Source organism: Ornithorhynchus anatinus, chromosome 17, assembly GCF_004115215.2.
Source record: "Ornithorhynchus anatinus isolate Pmale09 chromosome 17, mOrnAna1.pri.v4, whole genome shotgun sequence".
In the NCBI taxonomy this organism is placed as follows: Eukaryota; Metazoa; Chordata; class Mammalia; order Monotremata; family Ornithorhynchidae; genus Ornithorhynchus; species Ornithorhynchus anatinus.
In genome coordinates, this window is record NC_041744.1 from 36,381,226 (window position 1) to 36,406,145 (window position 24,920).

A 24,920-nucleotide genomic window follows, 5' to 3' on the forward strand; every position below is an offset into this window, starting at 1 on the left:
CGGGCCCGGGTGTCAGAAGGTCTTGGGTTCGAATCCCAGCTCCCCCACATGTCTGTTGTGTGACTTGGGCAAATCACTTCACTTCTCCGGGCTTCAGTTACCTCATCTGTAATACGGGGATTAATGACTGCGAGCCCCACGTGGGACAGCCTGATTACTTTGTATCCACCCCGGTGCTTAGAACAGTGGTTGGCGCGTGACCAATACCATTATTATTATTATTATAAAATTAAATACAAGTCAAGGAAGAAACAGAGTACAGGAATTCGCTTGGCTAATAACCCCTGATCAAGATGCTTAATTCTGATGCTCAGTCCAGCCACGTGCCCTTATTTCCACATCTTCATGCTCTGCTGTTTTTCTCTAGCTATAATGTTCGTCTCCTCCTCTGAAGAGCAAGCTCTTTGCGGGGCAGCGAATGTGTCTACAATTCTACCGTATCATATCTTCCCAAATGCTTAGTATAGTGATCGGTACCCGGTAAGCGCTTAGTAAACGCCACCGATAATAATGATGATAATTCTGGTATCTATTAAGCACTTACTATACCAAGTGCTGGGGTGGGAACAAGGAAATCAGGTCGGACGCAGTCCCTCTCCTGCATGGAGTTCACAGTCTTAACCTCCATTTTACGGATGAGGGAACCGAGGCACAGAGATGTGAAGTGACTTACCCAGGGCCACACAGCGGACAGGTGGCAGAGCTGGGATTAGAACCCATGACCCGGTGACTCCCCGGCCCATACTCTATCCACTGGTGGATGTACATAAGTTCCGTGGGGGTAGAGAAGGAGAATCGAAGAACTCCTATCTGTCTCCCCCTCCGGATTGATGATGATGATGATGATGATGTTGGTATTTGTTAAGCGCTTACTATGTGCCGAGCACTGTTCTAAGCGCTGGGGTAGACACAGGGGAATCAGGTTGTCCCACGTGGGGCTCGCGGTCTTAATCCCCATTTTACAGATGAGGGAACTGAGGCACAGAGAAGTTAAGTGACTTGCCCACAGTGCAAGGTCTCTGTAGGCCGGGATCACGCCCGTTGTACCGTGCTCTCCCAAGTGCTTACACTGAGTAAGCGCTCAATAGATACTATGGATTGATTGTGGTATTTGCGTTGGTGTGTCTTAAACCCTTCCTCTGCCAATCAATCAATGAGTGCTTACTGTGTGCCAAGCACTGTACTAAGTGCTTAAGAGAGTACAAAATAACAGAATTGGCAGTGTACTAGGCTCTGGGGTAGGTTCGAGATAATCACGTCCCACTCACGGTCTAAGTAGGAGGGAGAACAGGCACTGAATCCCCATTTTGCAGATGAGGGAACTGAGGCAGAGACGCAGAGTGACTCGCCCAAGGTCACACAGCGGGTCTGTGGCAGAGCCGAGATTAGAATTTAGGCCCTCCGACTCTCAGGTCTGTGCTCTTTCTACTGGGCCTCGTACCAGGTACAGTGCCTAGATTTTCTACGATCATCTGCCGTAGCGGAATACTGGATGTCCCAAAACACCAACTGCATTAAAACTCCACAAGAGCAATAACCTCCCAGGGAGTTCCATTTTCTAAATGCATCGCCGCCTTATCCGTAAGAGGATTACCAACGTCTCTAACACCGCACGGGAGATCCGACTTAACCCGTGGGTCCCCGAATCAGATCTCCCATGGCCGCGGGAGAGCCCGACCCGGTCCGTTGAGAATTTTGAAACCTAGTGGCGTCATGGGGGCCGGTGGTTCCACGGAGGAGATCGTCAGCACCGACATGCACCACTGGTATGCCAAGTTTATGCGTGAGTGCCCTTCTGGACAGCTCTGCTTGCACGAATTCAAATCTCTCCTGGGGCTGCAGAATCTGAATCCTCAGGCGAAATGGTACGTTGACCAGGTGTTCCACACTTTTGACTTGAATAAGGTGAGGCTCTTTTCTTCTTCTTGGGCTCGCCCCAAATTTCAGAGTGGACCGTGTCCTCCTCAATCATCTTCCCCACTTCCAGAGATTTAACGAAGGCACATCTCCTCCAAGAGGCCTTCCGTGACTACAGCCCTCACTTCGTCTTCTCCCGCTCCCTTCTGCGTTGGCCCGATTTGCTCCCTTTATTCACCTTTCCCTCAGCCCCACGGCACTTAGGTGCATATCCGTAATTTATCTTTTTATATTGACGTCTGTCTCCTCCTCTAGACTGTAGACTCGTGGTAAGCAGGGGAAATGTTCGTTATACTCTTATACTGTACTCTCTCAAGCACTTACACCCCCGAGCTCTGCCCGCGGTACGTGCTCGATAATACGGTTGATCGATTAAATACGATCCATGTCCCAGAATCCGCTTGACAATACTTTCCGAGGAATCCACAAGAACGGCCGTCTATCAGCTAGGCAGCTGATAGCGCCGTTTCAGACTGGAATGTTGATTACAGATGTATTTTGGGTGAAGATGGGGTTGTTAGGGTGGATCTGAAGAAATCAAAATAGGAAAAGAGAGTCGAAGTCATTTTCGTTCTCTCGTTTAGACTTACACAACTCTTCCCCCGCGCCCCCCCCCCCCCCCCGATTATAGGCGGTCAATTCAATCTGTCCTCGGAAGAAGGACTATTTGCTCATTCTGTTTGGAATCGGTCTCGTGGCCAGGAGATGTTATAGTGTATCTTTCCTAAAGTCTAGTTTGAATCTTCACCTCATGCCTCTGTTTTCATCTTCCAGTTCCCCACTGAAACACAATCAGTGGTATTTACTGCGCGTTTACTGCGTGCAGGGCACCGGACTAAATGCCACAGGTGTATTTTTGAGAGCAGATCGATTTTTCAAAGGGTAAATGACCTCCAGATGAGATTTGCGTCACCGTAATGTGTCGCTAACATCTTTTCCAATCAAATAATCGATCAGTTGATGGTGTTTCCTGAGTGCTCGCTGTGTGCGGAGAACTGTACTAAGCGCTTGGGAGAGTTCAACCCAACAAGGTTGGTAGACACGTTCCTTATTGACGAGGAGTATGGCAGTTTCCTCTCCCCATGTTACATCTTCCTCTTTCCTGTCTGGGTGTGCTTCTCCTTAGCAGTAATGTCAATCGACCGGCTGGAAGAGAAATATCATGTGAGACCCTTAGATGGATTAGGGTTTCTGAGAAGACAGGTCAAGAAGCGGCACGGCCTAGTGGGTAGAGGCCGGGCCTGGTAGTCAAAGGACCTGGCTTCTAATCTCGGCCCCACCATTTGCCTGCTGCGGGACCCCGGGCGAGTCACTTCGCTTCTCCGAGCCTTAGTTTTTTCATCTGGATTTTGGGAATTAAATACCCATTTTCCCTCCCCCTGCGCAGGATGGAGACTTTGTCGGATCTGGCTATCTTGTACCTTAACATCTAGCCATTAGCCATGCTCGAGTAATACGGAAGCTAGTGGCAGAATCTGAATTTGAATCCTTGCATTAACATTCACATCTGTCTCCCCCTCTAGACTGTAAACTCGCTGCGGGCAGGGAACGTGTCTGCCAGTTCTGTCGGATTGTAATAAGAATAACAATGTTGGTATCTGTTGAGCGCTTACTACGTGCAGAGCACTGTTCTAAGCGCTGGGGTAGATCCAGGGTAATCGGGTTGTCCCACAAGAGGCTCACAGTTAATCCCCATTTTACAGATGAGGTAACTGAGTCACAGAGAAGTTAAGTGACTTAATAATAATAATAATGTTGGTATTTATTAAGCGCTTACTATGTGCCGAGCACTGTTCTAAGCGCTGGGGTAGACACGGGAATCAGGATGTCCCACGTGGGGCTCACAGTCTTAATCCCCATTTTACAGATGAGGGAACTGAGGCACAGAGAAGTGAAGTGACTTGCCCGTAGCCACACAGCTGACGAGTGGCAGGGTGAGGATTCGAACTCATGACCTCTGACTCCCAAGCCCCTGCTCTTTCCACTGAGCCACGCTGCTCCCAAGCTCTCAGCACAGTGTTCTGCTCACAGTGGAAGTGTGCATTAAATACCACTGATTGCTATTTTCCATGGAGACCTACTGACCAGAAATGGATAGTCCCTGGGGATCCGTACCCCCTCACTGCCCTCTACTTTGGCCCTCTCGTACCGGTAGAATGGATAGAGCACAGGCCTGGGAGTCAGAAGGACCTGAGTTCCAATCCTGGCTCCGCCACACGTCTGCTGTGGGACCTTGGGCAATTCCTTTCACAATTTCTGGGCCTCAGTCACCTCATCTGTATAATGGGGGGTAAGAGTGTGAGCCCCACGTGCTTAACCTGATTAACTTGTATCTTTCCCAGCGCTTAGAACGGCCCTTGGAACACAGTAAGGACTTATTATTATTATTATTATTCTTCTTCTTCTTATCATCCCAGTCTGCCCCCGCCAACCACCCACTCCCCACATTCAACTGAGCACTCTCTTCGCTCCTGCCTGATTCCTTCACTTTTTCCTGAGATTTGTTTTCCCGGGCGTGGAGGTGGCTAGAACAGTTCGGATCCCCAGACACTCACGCTTATGCTCCACCCACTGGGCCACAGTGCTTCTCTCTTCTAAGTCACAACCAGCCTTCCTGGGCTCCTTTGCCTTTTAGATTGCCTTCCCGATCCTTAAAAGTCACTCGGCAGCCCTGTCCACTGTGGGACGCTCCCTCCCCCCGGAAATGCTGCCTGATGTTGGCTTCAATGAATCCGTCAGTCATATTTATTGAGCACTAATTAGATGGAGGTAGAGCGAGTAGGTTGGCGTTAGAGGAATGAAGTGTGAGGGCCGGGTTGTCGTAGGAAATCGGGCAAGGAAGGAGAGGGGTGAGGTGATTACCAGCAGATTACCAGCTTCTCTTCCCGATGGATTCCCTCTAGGCTGTACGCTCGCTGTGGGCGGGGAATGTGTGGACAAACTCTGTTGCATTGTGCCCTCCCCAGCACTTAATACGTCCCTGCACACAGCAAGCGCTCGGTAAATACTGTTGATGGGGATTGATGAGTCTGAGGTGTCTCTTTTCAGAGCACAGGAGTGACACGGGGACGCGGGAGGATGCTCCCGGCCTAACAGGTTGAAAGAATCTCCCAAAGGATTAAAATTCAGATTGTGACACTAGCTTCCGTACTACTAGAGCGTGACTAACGGCAGCCAGTCGGACGAGGCTGGGCTGAGTACACAGCCCCTCTTTACTCCATCGATGACAAAAATTGAGTCATCTGCTAAGCACCGGTTACGTGCCAAGCACTGAACAAAGCACTAAGGGTAGATATGAGACGAACAGGTAGGACACAGTCCCTGTCTCAAATGTGGGTCACTGCCTAAGGAGGGAGAACGGGCATTTAATCCCCATTCTACAGGCGAGGAAACCGAGGCACAGAAAAGTTAAGTCATTTGCCCCCAGCTCACACCTCAGCCAAGACGCAGGAGTGGGATGAAATCCCAGGCTCTCTGACTGTGGACTCTCCGCTAGGCCACACTGCTTCTCAACGGAGGAGGGAAAGGAATCGATAAATCTTCATTTCTCACACAGCCGGTCCTTTCGTCATGAAGTTTTCCTGGGATCCCGATAAATGTTTTCAGTAGTTTGCCTGAACTCAAGTCTATTGATGAAATCGAATGCTCTCACAAGGTCTGTGAGCAGGCAGCATTAAGAACGAAATCTAGCCCTTCCAACAAAGAGCTTTCAGAAAAAACAAACATGAAAGGGGCTAAAGGACTCCAAGGCAACGGCCGTTAGGCTTTTTTATCATTGTCATTGCTATTATCACGCTCTGAAATGTTCTGGGGCAAGGAGGTCTTAGCTTCTCCCTTCCCACTCCACGCAAATCATATCAGAGCGTCCGGAAGGCTCTGACGGTTTTGTTCGGAGCTACAATCCTTTTCACTTGTGCATTCATTCGGTCGTATTTATTAATCTCTTACCGTGTGCAGAGCACGGTACTAAGTGCTTGTTGTCTGATCCTATTCCTACGCCGTGCTGACCGCGGTGCTTGTCCACAAAGCAAATGCTTAACAGAAAACAGAAGCCTGGCTTTTATTATTACTGAAATACAACAGAAGCCCTCCTGAAAGCCCATCTCCTCTGAGAAGTCTTCCATGACTAACCTCCCACCGTCCCACCCTTCATCTCCCCCTTCTAGCCCTCCGGCACTCCCGAGTTAGCTAAAGCACCCCGCTTTTTCCACCTGGGTGGCATTCCCCTCTCCTAGCCCCGAAGCACTTGTGCACATATCTGTAATGTATTTAAATGCACTGATGTCCGTCTCCCCCCTCCTATAGTATAAACTCGTTCTGGGCAGGGAACGTGTCCGTTTATTGTTTGTATTGTACTCTTCCACACGCTCAGCACCTTGCTCTGCACACCATATGCATTCAAATGCGATTGAACGAACGCATGAATTTATACGGGAAAGCCACTTAATTTCTCAGTGCCTGTTTCCCCGATTGCAAAATGGGCCTTTCATTCCCTGTTCTCCCTCCTACTCAGACTGAGGTCCCCATGTGGGACGGGGACTGTACCTGGCCCGATTAGGACAAGGCTTGACACACGGCAAGCGCTTACCAGATATCTTTAAAAAATGATAAAAGTGTGAAGAAACAATCAAACGGATGTCAATCTGGATAGGATATGATGTGCCGCGGAGAGATGTGCCTCTAAGAGGGTTTAATTGTACGGCTGAAGCTTTCAACTGTCAGCTTTCTTCGGAATGCCGTCCCTTGCTTAAGCGTGAAGCATCACGGAAAATGAGCGTGGCAAAGTCTTGGCCACAGAGACCGGATTCCCAGACACTAATAGGCCACAATCACCGCTGAGCGCGCTGGTTAACGCGACCATCCCCGTTCCCTCTCTTTTTGTAGGATGGATTTATTGATTATTTAGAGTACATCGCTGCCATCAATCTGGTTATACAAGGGAAAATAGACCAAAAACTGAAGTGGTATTTTAAGCTCTACGATGCGGATGGAAATGGCTCGATCGATAAGAAGGAGCTGCTGAGCATTTTCACGGTAAGCCCTCGTCCCTGCCCCGCCCCAGGTCAAAAGGGGTCGCCTAAACTGACCCCGGGCAGACCCGAGCCCGCCTCAAACGGGGGACGAGTCCCCTGCCACTCTGGAAAGTTAAAATTGTTGAAAAGGATTTCCCTCTTCCCGTGGAGAAACCCCCCCCCCCCCCAAATCAACGTGGCCTAGTGAAAAGAGAGCCCGGGCCCGGGCCTCAGAGGACCTGGGTTCTAATAATAATAATTATGGTATTTGTTAAGCGCTTACTATGTGCAGTGCCCTGTTCTAAGCGCTGGGGTAGAGACAGGATAAACAGATTGCCCCACGTGGGGCTCACCTTTTTTAATCCCCATTTTTGCCGACGAGGGAACTGAGGCACAGAGAAGTTAAGTGACTTGCCCAAGGTCACGCAGCAGACGAGTAGAGGAGCCGGGATCAGAACCCACGACCTCTGACTCCCAAGCCCGGGCTCTTTCCACCGAGCCACGCTGCTTCTCTAATCCCGGCACCGCCGTTCGTCTGCTGCGATACCTTGGGCAAGTCGTTTCACTTCTCTGGGCCTCAGCTCCCTCATCCGCAAAAGGAGGATTCAGTATCTGTTCTCCTTCCACGTGGGCCGTGACGATCTTGTATCTTCCCCCGAGATAGCACAGGGCTTGGCACGTAGCAGACGCTTAACAGAAGCCACTGTTATTATCAGTCGACTCGGAGTCGGTAAAAAAAAATGCAGGAAGTCACAGCCATCCCTCTTGCCCTCCTCCCACCCCGTTCCCCACTACCGAGGAGACTCATCCCCCAAACTTTTGGGGGGACCGTAAAGGATGGACGATCTGTGGATGGATGTTGGGGGCTGCTGGGGAGACATGACGGCTACAGGCAAAGTGGTCTTTGCGCTCACGTGTCTGTCTGCAGATCGACATTTCACACAGACGCTGGGCTCCCATCTTCCTCCGTGGGGGTGACATTTTCATCAAAGTTAAATCGCTGCGGGATCAGGGGCATATTAATCAGATCTTTAACTAGGCCGTGGAACGCCTGTTGATGCTTGAAAGCGGCGGGTCCAGACAGAAAACCGGAAACGGTTCCCTCGGCGGCAGGGGTGGGGGCGTGGAATCAGTGGGATGCTTTCCTCCTCTCTCCCTCCCTTCCTCATCAACCTTGAACCTGAATTTAATAATGTTGGTATTTGTTAAGCGCTTACTATGTGCCGAGCACTGTTCTAAGCGCTGGGGTATGCAGGGTAATTAGGTCGTCCCACATGAGGCTCACAGTCTTAATCCCTATTTTACAGATGAGGTAACTGAGGCACAGAGAGGTAAAGTGACTCGCCCACAGTCACACAGCTGACAAGTGGCAGAGCCGGGATTCGAACCCATGACCTCTGACTCCAAAGCCCAGGCTATTTCCACTGAGCCACGCTTGCTCCCATTCACGTCTGTAATTTTTTCTATTAATGTCTGTCTCCCCCTCTAATCTGTACGCTCCTTGTGAGCAGGGAACGTGTCCTACCAACTCCGTTGGATTCTCCCCAGCGCTTAGGACAGCCCAGTAAGTGCTCAGTAAATATGATTGTTTGAACCAGTAGAGGAGTCTGGAGTCCTCCAGCAATGGGGGACCTGGCTGGGAATGGACAAGGGCTGCGGCCTAATCCCGTAAGAGGGGAAGGGCTGGGAAGCGCAAACCCATTGGGAATGTGGCCCTCCCCGACTCAGCTGCATGTGGAAAGAGGGTGACGGAGAAAGAGGGGGAAGAAGAGAAGCGGTGTGGCCTAATGTATAGAGCCTGGGCGCCACAAGACCTGGGTTCTAATCCCGGCTCCGCCACCTGCCCGCTGAGCGACCTCGGCAAGGCGCTTCACTTCTTCTGTGCCTCAGTTTCCGCCACCGCAAAATGGGGATACCCGTTCTTCCTCCCCCTCAGACCGGGAGCCCTGTGTGTGACAGAGACTGTATAATAATAATTAGGGTATCCGTTAAGCACTTACTCTGCGCCAAGCACTGCTCTCAGCGCCGACACTGTTCTAAGCACTGAAGCCGAGCGCTAAGGCCGTATCAGACCTGATTAACTTGTATCTACCCTAGGACATAGGACGGTGCTTGACACTTTGTAAGTGCTTAACAAATACTATTAGGAAAAAAATGGGGGGAAGGAAAGCGGGTTTACATAATCAATGCCTCCAGACCGCAGCCCTGGCCTCCAAACCCTGGCCCCTTTTCTGCCTTTCTGCCACCCGGAATCCTTCTCCCTGAATCCGTAATACCATGCAAATTAAGGTGGTAATCCTTTAGGCTGGAGTCTGTTAATTAAATTTCCCAGCCTCATTATATGGGATTGAATGAAAATCTGAACTATTTATTCATTTTTAAAAGCGGGAACGGGACTGAATGATAAAAGATCATGTCCCGAGCCCCTCTGCCTTTGTCCCCGGAGGGGGAAGGCAAATGATCATTTGGGGGTTTCAGGCTGTGAAGGCTATCAACGGCCAGCAGACTATGAGTGCGGAAGAATTCACGGCCACCGTGTTTCAGAAGATCGACGTGAATGATGACGGTAAGGAAGTCTCGTCCCTAGAGGGTCTTTTTTTTAAACGGTATTTTTAGGCTCTTACTATGTGCTAGGCGCTGTACAAAGCACGGGGATAGATACAAGTTAATCAGATCGGGCACAGCCCCGGTCCCACAGTGGGCTCACAGTGTTAATCCCCATTTTACAGATGAGGGAACGGAGGCACAGAGAAGTGAAGTGATTTGCCAAAGGTCACGTGTGGCAGACAAGTGGTGGAGGCAGGATTAGAATCCAGGTCCTGACTTCTGGGTCCATGCTCTATTCAATGGGCCATGCTGCTTCTCTGGAACGCCGGGGGTGGGGGTGGGGGGGGGATGATGGCTTGATGTGAGATTTTCAATTCTTATCTTAAATGTCCAAATGCTATATTCGCTAAACGAGTATCCGAGAGCGAGATTTGGCTCGGTATTTTAGATTATTTTAGAGTCCATCTGTTTCTGTGAGGCCCATCAATTTTATATTTGTTGGAGAGCCTACCTGTATGTTTGAGTTTTGCAAATTTACTAAGCACCTGGAATGCACCGAACTGAGAACTCATACGTTAAAGTGCAACGAATGACTAATCCACAAAAGTTACTCCCTGTGACTATTTTACATAATTTCATGCATTAACGCTACATTCGCGGTAGCCATTCCTATGCCGAATGCCAGGGAGACTCCATCGTCTCATACAACTCAAAAGATACAATCTATGCCGTGTGAAAGATAAAGAAACGCAGGAAGCGGCACAAACCCTCTACGTAGGGTCTTTGTTCCGAAGGGGATAACGGGGTGAAAATACTAACGATGGCATTTAAAGAGCGTACCCGATGCTAAACACTGAGGTTGGTGCAACGTTATGAGATGGGACACAGTCCCTGGACGACGCTGTTTCGCAATCTATGTCGTCTCCATTTTACAGATGAGGGGACTGAGTCCCAGAGAAATGAAGCGACCTGTCTGCTGTGTGTCCTCGGACAAGTTGCTTCACTCCTCTGTGCCTCCGTTCCCGCATCTGTAAAATGGGATTACGACCGTGGGCCCCGTGTGGGACAGGGACTGTGTCCAACGCGATTAGCTTCTATCTACCTCAGCGCTCAGTGTGGTAGATTATTTTAGAGTCCATCTGTTTTTGTGAGGAGCATCGACTTAAATATTCATTCATTCGTACAATAGTATTTATTGAGCTCTTCCTATGTGCAGAGCACTGTACTAAGCGCTTGGCATGGACAAATTGGCAACAGATAGAGACAATCCCTGCCCACTGACGGGTTTACAGTCTGCTTAACAAATACCATTAAAAAAAAACAAACCTGGGGTCTGTGTGGGTGTCAGTGGGAAGGGCAGGTGGATTCTGTAATAACAATAATAATATTTCCCAAGTGCTTACTATGTGTCGAGCACTGTTCCAAGCACTGGGGTAGAAACGAGCTAATCAGGTTGGAAGCAGTAACGGCCTCAGAGTCCCCACCCTCAGAGTTCCCAACCCCCGCAATCCCAAGCGGGCACGCAACCCACTCCTCGCTAACTTCCCTCGCTAACCTCCCGTTCTGCCGCAGGGGAGTTGACTTTAGAGGAGTTCCTCAGTGGCATCGAGAAAGACCGGGACCTCCTGGAGTTGATCTCCAAGAGCTTCGACCTTTCCAACGTCCTGAAAGTGATCCGGGATGGGGGCCACGCCGCGCCTGAGATTCTGGCTGCGGATTGAAGGCCGAGCCGAGGAGGTCCGGCGGCTGGAGATGGGGCCGGGCGGGCCAGGGCCCTCACCCTCCGGACATCGCTCTCGGACCATTCGTCTCCCCCTGCCTCACCACCGACCTCTTGCCCACGTCCTGCCGCCGGCCCGGAGCACCCTCCCTCTTCACGTCCGGCAGACGGTCACTCGCTCCTCTTTCCAAACCTTATTGAAGGCACATCTCCTCCAGGAGGCCTTCCCCGACTAAGCCCTCCTTTCCACTTCTCCCATTCCCTTCTGCGCTGGCCTGACTTGCGTCCTTTACTCACTCTCCCCCACAGCCCTTATGTACAAATCCGTAATTTATATGTCTATATTCATGTCTGCTTCCCCCTGTAGACTGTGAGCTCATTGTGGGAAGGGAATGTGGTTTATACTGTACTCTTCCAAGTGCTCAGTAAGGTGCTCTGCACACGGTAAGCGCTCAATAAATACGACTGATTGATTGATTGGCCTTACGTGACCAGAAAATCCATCTCTCCACATGAATCCTCCCAGGGGGATTCCCGGAACCCATCTCGCTCTCCATTCCTGGACCCGAGTCGTGAGTAGAACACTGGGATTTTCCCCCTAGCCATTTCAGGAAAGCAAACAGACCCGCCCTGTCCTTAAGAATCACTACCGGCCCTTTCTCCAGCAGTTATAATTACAGTGACAGAGCGATGGATCGACTTCCAATCGGTCCAATGGGGCAGGGATCGCCTTAACTTAACACCGGCTTAGATGGAATAATCACAGCTTGAAATAGGACTGGATTATCTGGGCGGCACCTCCCCAGGTTTAGCGTTCCAGAGACGGGCGTCCGGGGATTTAGCCGCTATTGACCTGGCCGAGGACTCGATCCCCGAACCTTTCTTCCTCTGCCCGACCTCTAGAAAATGTCCCAGACCAACCCGTCGTCGAGCCGGACCCCAAGAATCTTTCCTCCCCGGTTCGTCACAAAAACGTGTGTCCGGTTCAGAAAGGGCGACACATCTTTGGCAGTTATTATCCCAGCTGCTGGTTTGATCAATACGGCAAGACAGCGAGGAGCTGCAACATTAAGCACTTGACATTTTAAACAGCCCTGACATTAGAGCTCTGACATTTAATTCCTTTTTATCCCTTCTAAAAAAAATGGAATGATGAATGGAATTTCCTGATGGGTTAGAACTTTGGAGTTTTCTGTTTCTAGCTCGGGAACCCATTAGCCACACCAGGCAGGGTTAGATTTTACCGGGCGGAGGAAGAACGCTGAGTTCCAAGTGGATGGGACGAGTCTTCACATCGGAAACTTTCGAAATTGTTCAGGACGCGTGTTAAAATCCTCTAGTGGGAAGTTCTCCACCGGTAATAATCTGTGGTATGTGCTAGACACTTACTCCCTGCCAAGTGCTGTTCTAAGCGCTGGGATAGTAAAGGGGAGGGAGAATTGGTAGCGAATCACCATTTTACAGTCGAGGTAACGGAGGCACGGATAAATTAAGTGACTTGTCTAAGGTCGCACGGGCAGGTCAGTGGTGGAACGGGGATTAGTAATAGTGTTTATTAAATCCTCACTGTATGCAGAACGTTGTTCTAAACGCTGGGAAAAAAATCTACAGGGGGCAATTATTCACAGGCCCTTGTCCCTCTAAGGTGTCACAATCTATGAAGTCAGCTCGTCCTCTAGTCTGTCATCTCGTGGGTAGGGAACGGGTCTCCCAACTCCGTTCCGTCTTGCCCTCCTAAGCACTTGGTTCAGTGTTCTGCCCGTAGTAAGTGTTCAGTAAATACCTTGGATCAGTCGACTGAGTGATTGATTGAACCCAGATCTTCTGACTGCCAGGTCCGGTCACGCTGCTTCTCCACGAAGTGCTTCAGCCATTACGGGGAAGCCGTGGAGCACTGCGGGAGGATGGTCGTCACCTCGCAGCTTGGCCACTTATCCAGACCCCTTTCTTCACCCTTCTTTTCGAACTGTGCCCAGATGTTTTTTAGGGAGTGCGGGCTGTACCCCGCTGAGAGACGGAGAAAGAACGAGAACTGGTTGTCCACAGGAACCGGAAATAGCCCACGCTACAGGAGGGACTGCTGCTCTCTCTCTCTCTTTTTTTTTTATCATACTAACCTTTAAGCATGAAAATTAAATTCAAAGCAAGTCGAGACCTTCCCGAGAAACTCAGAGGCCTTCCGTGAGAAGAAACTCCGCTCACTAGGGTGGGGGAGATCAGGAGAAGCGGTGTGGCTTAGTGGATAGAGCCCAGGTCTGGGAGTCAGAGGGTCCTGGGTTCTAAACTCAGCTTCACCACTTGCCTGCTGGGTGACCTTAGGCGAGTCACTTCACTTTTCTGGGCCTCAGTTGGGATGAAGACTGCAAGCCCCATGTGGGACAAGGACTTTGTCCAACCTGATTAGCTTGTATCTAGCCCAGGGCTTAGAAGAGTGTTTGACATATAGTAAGCACTTAAATACCATTATTATTATTATTATTAGGAGACAGCCTCCGGGGAATGGAGACAGAGATCGCTTGTCCAGGTGCAGTGTGGCCTAGTGGATAGAGCACAGGCCTGGGAGTCAGCAAAGACATGGGCTCCACCTGTCTGCTGTATGGCCTTGGACAAGTCACTTAACTTTTCTGGGTCTCAGTGATCTCAGCCGTAGAATGGGGATGAAGACTGTGAGCCCCATGTGGGATCAAGGACTGTGTCCAACCCGATTAGCTTGTACCTACCCCAGGACTTAGAACAGTGTTTGACACATAGTAAAAAACTCTTAAATACCTTCGTTATTATTAGGAGACAATCTCCGGGCAATGTAGAAACAGGTTGTTCTTGCAGGTGGCTCCGGGCCAGCTCTGCCACGCTGACCTAGCCGCGGGACTGTCATCTGAGCTCATTTGAGAAGCAGCGTGGTAGAGTGGATAGAGACCGGGCCTGGGAGTCAGACGGCCACGGCTTCTAATCCCGGCTCTGTTACTTGCCTGCTTTGTGACCTCGGGCAAGTCGCTTGGCTTCTCTGGGCCTCAGTTATCGGTAAAATAGGGATTGAGAGTGTGAGCCCCACGGGGGACAGGGACTTTGTCCAATCTGATTGACTTGGGTCAACCCCCGTGCTTGGCACTTAACAAGTACTATAATTATTATTATTATTTCCATTAGGCCACCCTAATCCTTCACTGGCCATCCCTCCACCAAAACGTGGGCGGGGAATCAGGCCCTGAAACACAAAACCCCCTTCCTGCACTTACGTATGTATCTGTCATTTTATTTATCTACACTGTTGTCTGTTTACTGATGTCTGCCTCCCCCGCCAGACTGTGAGCTCGTTGTGGGCAGGGATTGTCTCTATTACTGTATTGTACTTTCCTAAGCACTTAGTGGAGTGCTCTGCACACAGTAAGCGCTCAATAAATATGAATGAATGAATGAATGGAGAGCCTCCCTTGGCACATAGCGTCTGAGAGGAGGCAGGCAGTCAGAGAGGCCAGTCAGAACATTTTCGATAGTCTCCTTCCACTCTCCCGGGGCCGAGACTGTTCATTCCAACCCCGAAAGTCAGACGTGAACGAGCGTCTGATGAAATTTTTATAACCGGCTGATGGTTTTTTTCAGCTCAGTCAATTTCTTTTCAACGGCGGGCTCAAGAACCTCCTCAAAATCCAACAGCCAAGGGACGCTTTTCCCGCTCACCGACCTCGTCCTTTGCAGGGAATCATCCATCAGGCTGGGAGATGAGGCTCTCCACGATAATGTGATTTTCCTGGCTCCCAACTACAGGAGGCTATTTCCTAGCTCGGCCCTTCGAAACTCAGTCAGGCGGTGTGCCCGCCTAGACCTACCCGGGGACGACAGTTTCCTTCAATCAACCAATCCTTCGTATTTTCTGAGTGCTCTACTGAGTGCCGAGCCCCGAACGAAACACCCGAGAGAGTAGAATATCCCCTGGTTAGTAAGTCCTGAAGAACACAGTGTCTTGATAGATTTTTTTCAGAGACGTAGCATTAGCGGAGAGTTAAATCCTCATTTTCCTTCGTCGCCCTCGCTTCACCATCGACTGTGTATTTGGCTGTGTTCCCTTAAACGCTTTGATAATTACCCCAGCCCCGCAGCACTTAGATACGTATACTCTACGGTTTCTCCTTCCCGGAATTTATTTTAATGTCCATCTCCCCCCGCGCACTGTAAATTCCTTGGGAGCATATTATAGTTTCCCCAGTTCTTAGTACAGTGCTCTGCACGCAGTAAGCGCTCAGTGATAACAATTACGGCATCTGATAAGCGCTCACTGCGCACCAAGCGCTAAACTCTGCGGTTGGCACAAGATCGGGTCGGGTACAGTTCCTGTCCTACAAGGGGTTCACGGTCTAAGTAGGAAGGAGACCAGGTAGAGTGGATCCTCCCCATTTTATAGATGAAGAAACCGAGGCACAGGGAAGGTAAGCGACTTGCCCAAGGTCATACAGCAGGCAGGTGGCGGAGCTGGGGTTAGAGCCCAGGCCCTCGGATTCCCAGGTCTTTGTGCAGTTTCACTGATCCACTAACTCAACACTCACAGCTGACCACTCCTTAATGGCCAGATTAAGATCAAGGACAACAGGTATTTAATCCCCATTTTTACAGATGAGGAAACTGATGAGGCCCAGAGAAGTGAAGTGGCTGGCCCGAGGTCACACAGCAAACGAGGACACCATCGTATCACCTCCCCAAGTTCTCCTCAAATCTCTCTCGCAAAAACCTTCCGTTCACTGACAAGGCCATGGCCAGGTTCACTTCCTGTCTCTGAAGAGACTTTTGGGGGCCAGACATAGGGGAATCAGGTTGTCCCACGTTGGGCTCACAGTCTTAATCCCCATTTTACAGATGAGGGAACTGAGGCACAGAGAAGTTAAGTGACTCGCCCACAGTCACACAGCCGACAAGTGGCAGAGCTGGGATTCGAACTCATGAGCCCTGACTCCGAAGCCCGTGCTCTTTCCACTGAGCCACGCTGCTTCTCACCTGCCTTTCAAACCCAAGCGGCTCATCTCAATCAAATCAATCGATCAAGGGTATTTATTGAGCGCTTACTGTGTCCAGAGGACTGTTCTAAGCACTTGGGAGAATAGCCTGTAAGCTCTCCGTGGGCGGCGAATGCATCTGTTTGTTATACTGTACTCTCCCAAGCGCTTAGTACAGCACTTTGCACACAGTAAGCACTCAAGAAATACGATTGAATGAATGAAGTACAATACAATAGCTCTGACAGACACGTTCCCCGCCCACGACAAGATACGGACTCGCTCTCTACTCTCCCATTTCCATCCCCTCCCTCACGCTATCCCCCCATCTCGGAGCTCCCGCCCTCCCCAAATCCGACAGATCCCAGCTCCCCCCACGTTCCAATCCCGCCTCCTCCAGCAAGCCTTCCCTGATTCGTTTTCTCACACCCCGACACCCGATAAGGCCATGAGCCAACTGCAGCCATCCTCAGTCTTCCCATATACGCTCTCTCTACACTGTAAGCTCGTTGTAGGCCGGGAACCCAACCGTAATAGACGCTCCCAAGGGTTTAGTGCGGTGCTCTGTCATAAGCCCCCCCACCCCCAGCTCGTATTAAACAGAACCTTCCTGGACCGGGGAAGCCTCGGTGACACGCAATAGAGTTCAAACCCCACCTTCTGATCACCGAGGTTACCGAGGAAAGTTTTTTACTTGGTTTTACCAACACGCAGGGGAGTGACACATACACGCACTCACTCCAATCCACCAAGGGTCCAATGCCAGTCCGGGGTCAAAGGAGCCATTTCTACCGACGTTTCTGCTCTCTGCTTCCAAGGGCTGCTGCTTTCCAACATGCTTCCTTCTTGCTTCTCCTCTGCGTGCCTCCGCTCCAGGTGCTTGAGGACTTTCTGCCATTCACAGAAGTCAGCTTTCGCCCACCACAGGCCAGCAATCACCTGCCTCAGGTGGAGCCCCTCAGCGCCTTCGCCAATCTCTTCCTTCTTCTTGCTGTCGGCGGGATCACAGTCGCTAATAAGGCAGCTTGCTGGGGGCTCACCACACTCCACACGGAGTAAGCGCTCGATAAATACCATTGATCGATCGATTCAGCACCCTCTTGTATATAATCCCTCTAGACCGTAAGCTCACGGCGGGCGGGGAATATGTCTACTGACCGTTGTACTTGACTCTCCCGAGCGCTCAGCACGGTGCTCTGCACGCGGTAAGCGCTCGACAAATGCCACTGATCTGTGGATTTTACACACGGCTAGTCCACTGTACATTCAAGAGGGACTTGGGGAGGTCTTTGGAGTGCGAACCTTTGGTTTCGATTTGATCAGCAATGTAACTGGCAAGATCTCACCCGTCCCTGTCTTCTCTTCAAACCTAGCGCTAGGGTGCTTGAAGGAACTGTTTGCTTGAATATCGTTATGGTTAGCGGAAGGCCATTCGATCCGTCGATCAGTCAGTGGTATTTACTGAGCACTTACTATGTGCTCATGGAGAAGCGGAGTGGTTTAGTGGAAAGGGCCCGGACTTGGGAGTCGGAGGTCGTGGGTTCTAATCTCTGCTCCGCCACTTCTCTGCTCTGTGACCTTGGGCAAGTCATTTAACTCCTCTGTACCTCAGTTCCCGCATCTGTAAAATGGGGATTAAGACTGGGAGCCCCAGGTGGGACAATCTGATTATCTTGTATCTACCCCAGCACTTAGAACAGTGCTTGGCACATAGTAAGCCCTTAACCGATACCATCATCATTATTATTAATATTATTACCCCCCAGTGCTTAACAAATGCCATTATCATCATCATTATTATTATAATTATTAACGAGCCAGCTTGGACTAGTGGATAGACCATCGGCCTTGGAGTCAAAACGACCTGGGTTTCAAACCCAGCTCCTCCACCTATCTGCTGAAGGACTTGGGACAAGTCACTTAACTTCTCTGGGCCTCAGTTACCTCAACTGTAAAATGGGGATGAAGACCGTGAGCCCCGTGTGGGACAGGGACTCTGTCCAACCCAATTACCTTGTATCTACCCCAGCGCTTAGTACAGTGCCTGGCACAAAGAAAACACCTAACAAATACCACAACTATTATTATTATCTAGAGACCATCTTAGAGTCTAGAGATGATCTTCCGGCCTGGAGGCAAGTGCCTCTGTCCATCCCTGTCTTTCCCTTGGACCTTCCCACCGTGATCCTGACGCTGGATCTGGAAGAGGGAGGTGGGAAGCGCGTTTGCATTTGTTTGGCACTAACCCTATTAATGTCTGTCTCCCCGTCTGGACTGTGAGTTCACCGTGGGCAGAGAACGAATGTAACCACTAATTCCGTTCTACTCTCCCAAGCGCTTAGAACAGTGTTCTGCACATATCAAAGGCTCAGTACATGACCCTGATCGATCGATTGATTGACTCGGGGACCCGGCTAGGTTGAAGGCAGCTGGGTGAAAGAAGAGTCCTGTGCTGAATCACTCTTGGCCTTTGACGGATTCGAGCGTCCCACGGCTGACGTGATGTGCGTGAAGCGTTCTGTGCAGCCGGCCCAGAACACAGCGGTCCTGAGTCGAAGGGTCTATTAGCGGCGTCTATTCCCCGGGAACTGTCTGTCAGACGAGCAGCTGGTTGTTTTCACTGGGGATGTGGTTGTTTTCCTTCCCTCTCAAGCCTGAAAGGAAGGGACTGTTATTAATTCCCCTCTGAGGGAGTCATAAAGCCCTCCCAAAGCACCACGACCGAGCCTGTCAAAAAAGCGGATCGGGGAGAAAAGAGCCCTCTGTTGGGCTCATTTTCTTTCCTTTATTGTTTTCTTCTACCCACGGAAGCATTTGATAGCGCTCATAATAATGACAGTCACTGGGGTAAACTATATTCTAAGCACTGTGCTGAGAGGAGGGGTCCATACGGTATAGTCAGTTCAGACCCGATCCCGGTCCTGGATGGGGCTCACAGTCTGGGGGACGATGAGAAGGGGGGATTTAATCTCCATCATACAGATGAGGAAACTGAGGCACAGAGAATTCAGGAGGCTGTCCAAGGCTACCCGGGAGGCAAGGGGAGGAGGTGGGTTTGGGACCCAGGTCTCCTGAGTTCTGACAAGGCCGCGCTGCTTCCTCTAAGGGCACCCGTATAGCTTTTCCCTGAAAACTTGGCTAATTCTAGGTCAAAGGGTTTGCTACATCAAGCTCGCTGTGGGCAGGGAATGTGTTTACTCTTAAATTGTACTCTCCCAAGTGTTCGATAGAGAATTTATGTGCCAACTCTATTATATTGTATATACCAAGCACTTAGTACAATGTTCTGCACACAGTAAGCGATCAATAAATGTCATTGATTGATTAAACAGATGATAACCTTCTCCCCCCAGACAGTAAGTTCATCGCGGGCAGGGAATTTGTGTACCCACTCTGTTCTACTGTGCTGTCCCAAGCACTTAGTACAGTGCTCTGCACACAGTAAGTGCTCAAAAAGTAGGTAGATTGATTAAAATCGGGCAGATAAGCCCCCAGATAGCCACGAGCGATAGTTTTTTAGGTCACTCTTTGACGGTCTGTTCCTCCTCTAGCCCAGCGAGCTTGCAGTCTCCCTGGCCCGAACGAAACGTCACCCAAATTCCAAGCCGGCGAAATGATCTAAATGGCCCATTTCTGTGCCGGATGACTGATACGCTGATTAGAGAAGTCTGACAAGAAGAGAGCCGTGTTTCCCATGTCATGGCACGCCCCATTATTCTCTTTCAAAAACGAGGCCACTGAAGTTCTGAATGGGAAATTTTCTCCTCCGAATTCGGCCGCAGCTTCGACTCCGTCCGTTCTGGTTTCTCGGCGGTCGGGGGAAGGGGGAGGCTTTGCTGCCAGGTCTCAGAATGAATGGCTGCTGACAGATCTGCCCTTCCAGATTGCCAGCTTCTTTGCCCTCTTCTCTTCAGGGCACGGCCTGCTCAGCTGTCTCCCAAACCTAAACCCCTACAGTGACCGTTCCCTGGTTCGCCCCTCTCTATTCTCCCGGGGGGGGGGGGGTCCATTCGTTCATTCAATCGTATTTATTGAGCGCTTACTGCGTGCAGAGGACTATACTAAGCGCTTGGGAAAGTACAACCCAGCAAAACACAGTGACATCCCCTGCCCCCAACAAGCTCCCGGTCTAGGTGGGGCGAGACAGATATCGATCCAAATAAATGAAATGACAGATGTATTCGTAAGTGCTGCGGGGCTGGGAGGAGGGAAGAGCAAAGGGAGTAAGTCAGGGTGACGCGGAAGGGAGTGCGAGATGAGGAAGAGGGGGGACGTGTGCTAATGAGTCTGCACTCAATAAATGCTAGTGATCGATTAAATGAGTGAAAACGGCAGGACCAGCCGTGTGGCTGGGGCCCGACCGGGCAATCCGATTTCCCCCTGGACAGTACAGCATCTCACCCAGGGCCTGGACTCCGGCCCTTCCATTAATAGGCTCTCGGATAAGATCTTATCTCGCGGAGAGGCGGTGTGGCCCAGTGGATAGGACACGGGCTTGGGCAGTCAGAGGGACCTGGATTCTCATCCCCGCCACCACTCGCCTGCTGTGTGACCCTGGGCGAGTCGCTTATCATCTCGATGCCTGGAGATTCAAGTGCCTGCAATGCAGAAGGGAGAGTGAACGGTAAAGACTTGGCACCTGGTGAGCACTTAAAAAATCCTATTATTTCGATTATTATTGTTATCTGTCCCTTTCTTCCTTAGCCAGAACAGATGTTCTCACATCTCGGGTGAATGAAAGCTTGTGGTTTGGCAAGGCTCCACCGCTCCCTCTGCCTCTCCCAGTTCAGAACACTTAATTAAGTAGCCGCAAGTCCTACAAGGGAGACGCCCCTTCCACTCCAAACCGACTCTTTTCACTTTTCTTCTGAGCGAAGCTTCGTCTCTATACTTTTTTCATGGTATCTGTTAAGCGCTCACTATGTGCCAGGCCCTGTGCTAAGCACCGGGGTGGACACAAGGTAATCGGGTTGGACCCAGTCCGTGTCCCACATCCTCCCCAACTAGACACAGGATCTCACCATCATTCGGACCAAGGAAGGATAAAAATAACTGCGGTATTAGTAAAGTGCTTACTGTGTGCCAGGCACTGTACTGAGCACTGGGGTAGATAATAATAATAATATTGGTATTTGTTAAGCGCTTACTATGCGCCGAGCACTGTTCTAAACGCTGGGGGAGATACAGGGTAATCAGGTCATCCCACGTGAGGGGCGCAGTTAATCCCCATTTTACAGATGAGGTCACTGAGGCACAGAGAAGTTAAGTGACTGAGGCACAGTCACACAGCTGCCAAGCGGCAGAGCCGGGAGTCGAACCCAAGACCTCTGACTCCCAAGCCCAGGCTCTTTCCTCTGAGCCACGCTAATTGAGTTGGACACGGTACCCGTCCCACACGGGGCTCACACTTCTCCTCATTTTACAGCCGTGGTAATCGAGGCCCTGAGAAGTGAAGCGACTTGCCCAGGGTCCTCCACTTGCTCGCCGTGTGACCTTGGGCAAGTCACCTGCCTTCACTGCGCCCCAGCTTCTTCATCTGTAGAAATGAGGAGGCTCACGTGCCTGTCCCGATGATTTCGCATCCACTCCGGTACTTAGTGCAGAGGTTGGCATATAGTAAGTTCGAGTAAGTGCTTGATAAATATCACAGTTCTGATTGTTGAGCCAGCTGGCACAGCCACAGGGAAGCTGAGCCTGGAGGGGTTGGGTCTGAAGTGCGGGGGTTGTGGAAAGAGAGAGACAGAGAGAGAGAGAGAGAACGTGCATGTGTCTGAAATATCGAAAGATTCAATTATCTGCACTAATGCTCTCCTCCATTAGCACAGGCAATGGAGAGTACACTCTAAGGCATTAATAAATAAATCCTATTTATGCCTAATGACCTCTATGTCGTATGCTTAGAAACGGCCATTCTGAGAAAAACCATCAACTTGGATGTGAAGTCTGTCTAATGTCAACCGGTCTGGTTTCTGTTGGAATAATGAAGTTAAAAGGGTATAATTAGAGCCGGGCAGAAACTCTCAGCACCTATGCGTTTTTATGAATGAGCCCATATCCGCTGAATCGAACCAACTAGCTTCATTCCTCTACCCCGTTTGTGTGGCCGCGGGAGGCTATTACCTCGGGAAAATGTTCTACCGTGTTGTCATTATGGCAATTAAAATCTATCTGGGAAAATAAATACATTCCGTTTGGCCGTTAGCGCCGATCGGAATTTACTTAGTCTTTAGACGAGGAATATAGTCAGAGCGATGAGGTCTTTCTCGGAAGAAAAATGAAGAGAGCCGGTTTGGAGCGGAAGAGGAGCCTCTCTTGCAGGAGGTACGGCTACTTAATTAAACGGTCTGAGCTGGGAGGGGTTGAGTGAAGGGGGAGGTCTTGCCAAACCACAAGCTTTCCTTCACCCAAGGTGTGAGAAACCCTGACCTGACATGGGAAGAGAGCGGCAGATAATGACGATAACAACGGTAATAATGATAATAATAATAGTCATCGACATCATCGTCATCATCGCCATGATCACAGTGAGATTTGTTAAGCGTTTACTGTCTGCCAAGAACTGTGCCAGATCTAGGAGAATCGGTTCAGAGCCTGTTCCTAACCCACACAGGGCTCAACAGTCTAAGAGGGAGGGAGGATAGGTGCCTTATACCCATTCTGCAGATGCGAAAACGGAGGTACGGAGAAGTGCATCGACTCGCTCGAGGTCTCACAGCAGGTACATGGTGGAGCTGGGTTTAGAACCCAGGGCTCCTGACTCCCAGGTGCAGGCTTTTTCCACTAGGTCATGCTGATTTTCAGGCAGGGAGCCGCATAACGCTTGAGCAGAGACACTTCCAGCTCAGGGCAGCTTTTAAACCTTTTCACTGCAAAACGCCGGTCTAAACCTGATTCTTGTCAAGTGTACGGTGGCACCCTTAATTAGGAAAAACGCTATCCAATCCATCAGTGGCATTTATTTAACACTTACTGTTTGCAGAGCTCCGTACCAGGCACTTCTTTAACGGTGTTTGTTACGGAGAAGTTAAGGGGCTTGGGAGAGTACGATTTAACAAGAGTTGGTAGAGACGCTCCCTGCCCTCAAAGAACTCACGGTCTAGAGGGAAAGACCCTTTCAGCAGAATAAGGTAACGTTCCTTTGACGGGTAAGTAATGTGCTCGGTATACTTTCTCTGGGCCCCAAAGCCAGAGCTTGGACTCCTCCGTTGAATCAATCAGTCAGTCAATCAAATAACTGTATTTATTGAGCTCTTACTGGGTGCAGAGCCCTGTTCTATATACTAAGCGGTTGGGAGATGGTCAAAGCCTTCGAGAGTTGGGAAGATGTTGGGATGAAGGAGAAATTTCCTGGGCTTTACTCATCTGGGTGTTTTCTCTTCTGACTCTCCCCCGCCCCTCACCATCACTTCAGTTTCTTGGGGACTTCTCCGTAGCACTCCTAACAAACAGTTGTGCGCAGCTGCAAAGTGTCTTTTAGGGAGCACGTGAATTTAGCTGAACGTGGAAATGGGATTTATCGTCCACGTGCCGCTAAAATCGAATAATTTAAGATGAGTAAAGATTTGGGCTTTGAAAGAGTAAAACCCTCTAGTTGATTCTAACTCCACTACCTGCTACCAACTCTGTACTAGTAACAGTAGAATTTATAGAACGCCCACTTGGTCAGCTGTAGTAGGGGCTTGGGAAACACAGAATAAAAATACGCAGAAGCCGCTCCAGCACAAAGAAGCAGTTTGGCCTAATAGATAGCGCACCGGCTTCGGAGTCAGAAGGACTTGAATTTTAATCTCGGCTCCGTCACTTCTGCTGGGTGACCTTGGGCAAGTGACTTCACTTCTCTCCGCCTCATTTATCTCACTCATAAAATGGGGATTAAGACTTTGAGCCCCAGATGTGGCATAGACTGGGTCCAATCTCATCAGATTAAATATGGGCAAGGAACATGTCTGTTAATTCAATTCAATAGTATTTATTGAGCGCTTACTATGTGCAGAGCACTGTACTAAGCGCTTGGAATGTACAATTCGGCAACAGATAGAGACAATCCCTGCCCATTGACGGGCTAATTCCGTTGTAGTGTACTCTCCCCAGCTTCAAGTACAGTGCTGTGCACTTAGTAAGTGGTCAGTAAATACTGTCGATTGATAGAAGCAGCAGAGCATAGAGGATTGAGCACAGGCCTGTGAGTCAGAAGGTCGTGGGTTCTAATCCCCGTTCCACCACTCGTCCGCTATGTGACCTTGAGCAAGTCACATCACTTCCGTAGGCCTCAGTTACCTCACCTGGAAAATGGGGAGTGAGACTCTGAGGTCCGATGTGGGACAGGGGCTGTGTCCAACCTGATTTGCTTGTATCCACCCCAGGGCTTAATACAGTTAAAGAGAGATTGACTGCAGAGAGTAAGGAAGGTGAGAGGTGCTGGGGTTGATATTTATACTCCAGGCAATTCTGGCCTACGCTGGGAGGGAATAAAGAATGGACTGGTTTGAGGACAAAGAGCTGCCCATTGCCTTAGCCTGGAGAACTCGCGTACCCTGAGGAGATGCCTCGTGTTTCTGCTCTCAGTCAGAACGGGATCCCATACTCCGTAGAGAATAGGGGGTTCCAGAAAGACCACTCACCAAGATTCCACTTTACAGGTCCAGTCTTTTTAGTGAGGTATCTTTCTGATGTTCCAGAAGCCAGTCACCTATTCTACCATTATCCGGCAGCTTGACACGCAATCAGTGGAGACGACCC

The 24,920-nt window shown here is 50.1% G+C and overlaps 1 protein-coding gene across 1 annotated transcript; it reads left to right on the forward strand.

Annotated features, from left to right (window-relative positions):
- Positions 1-1,713: 1,713 nt before the first annotated feature.
- On the forward strand, positions 1,714-11,197 carry GUCA1C (guanylate cyclase activator 1C). Its single transcript, XM_029081832.1, has 4 exons — positions 1,714-1,905; positions 6,802-6,951; positions 9,408-9,495; positions 11,049-11,197. The coding sequence occupies exons 1-4, from the start codon at positions 1,714-1,716 to the stop codon at positions 11,195-11,197; spliced, it is 579 nt and encodes a 192-aa protein (XP_028937665.1).
- Positions 11,198-24,920: the final 13,723 nt, after the last annotated feature.